At 32.6% G+C, this 6,660-nt stretch overlaps 1 protein-coding gene across 1 annotated transcript; it reads right to left on the bottom strand.

Annotated features, from left to right (window-relative positions):
• Positions 1-4,141: 4,141 nt before the first annotated feature.
• On the bottom strand, positions 4,142-6,660 carry LOC147531788 (uncharacterized). Its single transcript, XM_086649834.1, has 4 exons — positions 6,507-6,660; positions 5,797-6,199; positions 5,268-5,580; positions 4,142-4,147 (listed from the first exon to the last, which is right to left on the bottom strand). Exons 1-4 carry the CDS (start codon positions 6,658-6,660, stop codon positions 4,142-4,144), a joined length of 876 nt encoding a protein of 291 aa, XP_086505960.1.

Raw genomic sequence — 6,660 nt, 5'->3', positions numbered from 1 at the left:
ATGTTAAATTTTCATCATAAAGAAGATAGTTGCATCGTTATGGTTATACTTTTGTGCGATTGTTAGGTTTTTTCTGTTCTGATCTTATTATTGAAGTTTTAAAGCTTAGTAATACATCATAAAATTTGGGATCAGTTTGATAAATTATCCATAATGTTATGTGATAATGAAGAATCGTTTTGATATCATTCAATAAATTTATGATTCTTTGTTTTTTGGGGGCTAGGATTAGTATTGTGTTTTGGCCGATTTTGTGAGTTTGTAAGGGTTTTGATATGATTTTAAGTTGTTCGATTTCATGATGTTACTATTCTTCATTTTATAATGTATAAATTACATGAAATTTCTTATAAATTGTGTTTCTAGGGTTCTAGAACAATGAAAACATTTTAATTTCGCTTGCAGGAGAATTCAATGGCACCGAAGTCAAAAATGACACCTAAAGCTACCAAAGATTTTACACCACTCAGAAGAAGTCCATTAAAAAGGAAAGCATCAGAGGAAGAAGTAGTTCCTGCCAACAAATCAAAAAACAAAGAAATCTCATCCAATGTAGAAGGTGAAGCTGTTAAAAAGTCGAAAAACAAAACACTTTTTGTCAAAGAGGTATGATTTATGAGAAAGTTTTAATAATTTCTATCCATTCTCTTAATTTATGGTAAGCTATGGATAATTTACATGAAAGAGTGTTTTTTTTACATATAAATTGTTCAAATTTATATAACAGGTGGGAGCAAGCTCAACAACAAAGAAAGGGAAGGAAAAAGAGAACAATTGCCGTACTGTTGACATAGTGGGGGAGAAGAAGAGAATACCAGAGGGGAAGACTTTCAATCCATTCAGATACAGCTTGAGCAAACCAATCGAGTTGATAACAATCCACCGTCAGTACATGACGGAAGAGATGAAGGAAGAGATTGGCAATACACCTTTCTCAAAGCTTTTTGATTCCATGGCAGAGGGATTCATCCTTAGGGAAAACTATAACACTCGTCCAATAAGTGCAATACTAGATATTCTTTGTCGATACAAAAAATCGACAAAAAAATTCGTTATTGGTGGGGTTGAGTTAGAGTTTAAACCAGAAGATGTATCCCTATTGCTTGGTATGCCAATGGAAGGTGCAGAATACGATGTTTTTCCAAAGTTTCATGAACAAGATCCCTTCAAGTGTTCCTTTCTAATGAAATATTTTGAGGAACCAATAAAAAAGTCAAGTAACAAAAACAAGGGGATTTCAAGTGCTTATGTTGCAATGGCACTACAGAGATGTATTAGAAACTATGAACCAGCAATCGAATTTGTGAGTCTTTTAATCATGTTGTTAGCAGCCAATTTCCTGTTTGCAACTTTGGCTGGTTTCACTGTTCTGCCAAGCATTTATAAGAACATAATGTCGAGAAGGGCTATCAATAGGGTGTCATGGCCAAGAGCCATACACTCTTACATGATGGAAACCATTGACAAACATGCTGAAGAACCAACCAAAGCATCTGGTTGTCTGTTACTTTTACCTGTAAGTATGCATACTTTACATGATCTCTGTTAGACTTTATTTAGAGATAATATACTTTACATAAAATTATGTTTATAATAGTTGTGTTATGTGGAAATTTTACATTTTGTTTTATAGTTCTGGATATGCATGCACACATCACTTTATCCTAAGAATCCTTTGAATGCAACAAAATATCCAAGGTTCTTGAGGTGGTCAGTTGATGCTTTTAGTAATGGAATGGAGATCGATATTGCCAGACTTGAAGAAGAGCAGGTATAATTTATGTAACACTAATTTATATTTTAGCATAAAGTATATATAATTTATATTAAACACTTTTAAATTAACATTATCTGATTGAGATTGAATCATGAAATATAGGTTCTTCATAATAAATTTTCTATAATTTACATTCAATAATAAGTTTGGCCATGAAATTTTGGGATGATGATTAATGTTCAAATGCAGGTAATTGTTAGTGTTGAAGAAGAAGAAAATGAAGAAGAGCATGGTTTGCTCAAATTTACTGAAAAGGTTGATATTGAATTAACCTATGATCAGAAAATTGATATGCTAGAGATGATAGAATCTCTAAAGAGTGGAATGAACTCTAAAGATGTTGAAATAGAGATGTTGAGAAAAGAAATAGCTGAGTTGAAGGAACAACTTAAGTTGAAGGAAAAAGTTAATGTGGAGGAATGTGAAGATCAAGGTAATGATGGAAATGATGAAAGTAATTTTGGTCTTGAAAGTAATGTGGGAGATAAAGATGTAGGTCAAGAAGATGGAATGGAAGGTGGTTATGAAAATAGTGAAAAAGAAGAAGATAAAGATGTTGAGGAAAATGTTGGTGATGATGGCGATAAGCAACAGGATAGTGAGAATAACAATGATGGTGGCAACAACTTTGGTGAGTCATTTTCTATTAAAATTTATTAGAAATGATGGTATAACATTACTTACAGTATGCATAATTGCAACATCTGTTATTTATCGATATCATAAATTATAGATACTTTATGAGACATTATGATTTGTTTACATGATTTATTTCACTACAAATGTATAAATATGCATGATTTAACTAAAATTTTTTTTATTATTTGTTCAGAAGCTGATGAAAATGTACCATGCACAGCCATAGTCAAGTATCAAATGGTTGAAGACAGAGTTTATAGTAGCACACCAACATTTGACCTGGGTATTGATGATAATGAGCCAAGTGACTTTGCTGGTATAGCAGAACTTGCAAAATCTTACAAAGGAAAAGATGTACAAATAGATGAAGATGATGATTTTGTAGAGCCTTCACCAAAGACAATAAAGAAGCCAAGGACAAAGTCAAAAGCATCAAAAGGAGTAGGATTAAAACAAGATGATGCTGTTAAAACACCTAAACAAAATTCTCTTATCAAGAGAGTGAAGGAAGCCCCTAGGACAAGAAAGCATACTGAAAAGGCAGATCCAAAATTAATGGAAGGTAAGGTTACTAAGAAGCATGCTACAATGTCGGAAAAGGAGGTCGTGAATGTCGAAACTGTGGAAGATACTAAGGGGAAGAAAACAGCATCAGATGAGGACGATAAACTGTGCAACTGGAAGAAGAGCAAAGTATGGAAACAAGTTAAAGATGATGAAAAGGGGTTGTTGGAAGAGTTTAGCAAAGAAGGAAAAAACACGTAATTGGTTTTATAGATATTAAATATGTTATATTTTGTGAACAATGTTATGTTGTTGAAGTATTAGTATTGTGTTTGTAACTGACATTTTGTGAGCTTTATGAAATATTATATTTATGAGTTTTAGCAATATTTCTATATTGACTAACAATATCCGACATGCAGAACACTTGTTTGGACAAATCAAATCATGAGTGAGATCAGAGGGAGACAGTTGGACCAACTAATGATGAATTGCGAGACAGATGCTCAGATTATAAATTGGTGGGGAAAACATTTATTTTCTGAAGTAATGGTTGGAGCTGGACAAGTATTCATTCTTGGAGCAGAGTTATGGGTAAGTGTTCAGATAATTTATATTATGTTATGAATATAAATTTATAATGTATACATAATTTACATGAAATTGTCAGTGAGGTTATATTATGAAATGCATAATGTATGATAAAGTATTCATGATTTAGCCAACAACATGAGTGCTGCACTAAAACAGTAAACATCTTGGTGCAGATTTATGTGTAAAGTTATGTTCAGACCATAACTTTTAGATTATAGACTGTAAATTATTTAAGATTTACATGAAATATATCATATTGTTTGATGTTTAATTTAATATTTATATGATAAAATGCAAACTTGGTGTGCAAATCTTGAATGGTTATTGTACAGACAATGATAAAATGCAAGGCAACCAAAGGAAACATAAACGCACTATTCAAAGATCGGATTTTAAATGAGGTTGATAGAGGGCTGCTGTCGTATTTAGTTGCACTAATGTGTCATGCGATGATTACAGATGTAAGTAGGGGTATCCATTGGACGTTGCTTGTTTTTTATTATTATGATCAAACTTGGACACACTACAACTCGTTGTTCTTCGACACCAAACTACGTAAAGTTTGCGAAGAAAATGCTAAGAAGTATGCGCAGGAGATACTTGATGTGCTTCATGAAATACAATATGTTAGTCCTGAATTTAAAAAGAAATGTAAGGAGTTAAAAACGCCGTATGATCATCAACAAGGAGAGAAGTAAGTAACAACCTTGTTATATTATTTTACATATTACTATTATACAGCTTGATTAAATGATACTTATTTCATGGTGGGCAATTTTTCATTAATTTATAAATGATGTACAGTGCGGATTGTGGTCCATTTATTATGCTACAAATGGAGTTGTTGTTCATGAAACATTTCAAATGGGGAGTACAAAAAGAATTTCTTAGTGATGATTGGACGGATTTAGCACAACGAAAGAGGGCGCAAGTTACGTACGAGCTTCTAAATGAAACGAAAGATCAGTGGAGAAAGAATTTATAATAGTGTAGTTTTTAATTTTTTTGGAAGGTCTACAATTATTGGTCAAATGTAATATCTCGAAGTATTTGAACCCAAAATCAATTTAATGACAGATTCTCTATATGGTTATATTATATAAATGTTTGGATTGTGATTTAAATTATAGTAATTTATGTTAGTGATAATCCAGATAAAGCAATTTATATAGTGTACTGATACAAACTCAGTATGATTTCTTCGGAGGAATTCATCATGTACCATAAATTATTATAATTTATGGAATAAATTATAGTGTGTATGTAAAATCTTGACAACTTTCTACTAAATTATGTATACTTTAAAGTAAATTGTGCAGACATTTGGAAACAAAATGACACATTTATCATAAACAATGAAATTTTCCAATTTGTTTGTCATTAATAAGAACCGGAGATACATTGTTTATACTGTAACTGAAGAAATAACATCAAATATTAACCCTACATGTGGAGAGATTGTGGTAGGAAGGTTGTTTACACCTACCACATATCCTCAATTTCCTGGGAATGTTCCCTGAGCTCTCGATCCGTACTGTTCTTGGCCTATCCGGTCTACGACGAATCAACGGTGGAAGTGTTTTTGATTCTTCATCAAATGAACGAGGCTCATCATAATTTGGGATTGGCATTATATGTTCCTGGTAAGTCTTAACATAAGACTCAGTTGTCCATACTCATAGAAACAATCTTGTTGATCGTCAGCCAAAGTTTTTATGCACAACATGGCGTGCTCACTAGGAACCCCATCTACCTGCCACCTTCTACATGTACAAGTCCGATTTAGAAGATCAACACAATGTGATGGATCAGAATAAACCTCAAATATGAGTGGTGCAGCCTGTGCATAATTCCAAGTAGCTGCACTATCATGTTTAGATTTCAAAAGATCAGTGATAGTTGGACACAAGAACGTAGTCCACTTCTTGGACAATTCACGTGCTACATTCATCTTGTTCATTATATGGATACGTATTGCATCCAACATTGCTGTAATTGGGAGTACACGAGCATATCTGATTTGATTATTAAAGGACTCTGATAGTTGAGAAGTTATTGCTGTGTACCTGTTATAAAAACCAAAATAATATAGTTATATCATGATCTAAAGAATTATAAAAGGTGTTTACATTATAATTTAATTGTTCAAAATTACGATGATGTATCTGACATTATACATAATGTCGGTATAGTATGATTTCAAAATCCTAAATCATGAAAAATGTATTAAGAAACATATGTGATTTGCACCAATGTATTTTGTATAGTTATATTGATCAAACCTTGGACCGGGGAAGAATGAATCTGCCCATGATGCAGGGTCTAAGGATTGAAAAAATGCAGCAACTTTGGAACCACCCATCTGTATCATCTGGTTAACAGTATTATTATACTCAGACTCGGGAATAGCTCTGGCTGTCTTGAAAATCAAAGATTGAAAGAACTTAGATTTTCGAGCTCCATTAGCGAGTCTTAAATTGAGATTGTTCCTTAGATGCCAAACACAAAAAGAATGGTTTGCTGTAGGGAAAATTTTCTTAACACCGTTGATAATACCGTTGTGACGGTCTGAAATAAAAGTATATGTCTTCTCTATATCCACAGCATTGCGTAAATGACCTAAAAACCATTCCCAATTAATGTCATTCTCGGCGTCAACAACAGCATAAGCAAAGGGAAACAAACCTGGAATTACGAATTATGTTAGATAATTACATAATACTGTAATCATATATGTCTAAATTACACGTAAAGCATAAGTAATGTAGATTGGTTTTTCAAACTTCTTTCTAAATTATGGAGGGAATATTAAAATTATGAATAATGACAAGAAAGTATACAAACTGAAGACATAATATATTATATTTAGAAAAAAGTTTGGGAACTAACCATTGTTTAGCAACAGCAGCTAGAATGCAACCGTTAAAACGAGTTTTGTAAAAGGTTCCATCAACGTATATAACATGTCTACAATATTTAAATCCAGCCATACAAGCATGTGGTGCTATAAAAATTCTTTGAAATCGACGACTAACATCGTCGATTTCTAATTGGACTATGCTGTTTGGATTTGTACGTGAAAAGGCATCAGCATACCATTTAAGTTTTGCATATGAATCTCCTTCCTGGCCAAATGCTTCGTTCAT

Source organism: Eschscholzia californica, unplaced genomic scaffold (genome assembly GCF_041429995.1).
Source record: "Eschscholzia californica isolate CP2 unplaced genomic scaffold, dmEscCali1.0.p SCAF_6, whole genome shotgun sequence".
NCBI classification, from domain to species: Eukaryota; Viridiplantae; Streptophyta; class Magnoliopsida; order Ranunculales; family Papaveraceae; genus Eschscholzia; species Eschscholzia californica.
The sequence above is the reverse complement of the archived record's forward strand: the minus strand, read 5'-3'. Positions and strand labels throughout refer to the sequence as shown.

Bases quoted from the DNA above. Each gene is read 5' to 3' on its own strand.
- LOC147531788 (XM_086649834.1), bottom strand. From the start codon at position 6,660: ATGAACGAAGCATTTGGCCAGGAAGGAGATTCATATGCAAAACTTAAA. The intron at 6,200-6,506 runs GTATGGCTGGAT...TCGTAATTCCAG, and splicing joins TTTTATAGCACCACATGCTT to GTTTGTTTCCCTTTGCTTAT. The intron at 5,581-5,796 runs GTTTGATCAATA...TTTTTATAACAG, and splicing joins TCATTCTTCCCCGGTCCAAG to GTACACAGCAATAACTTCTC.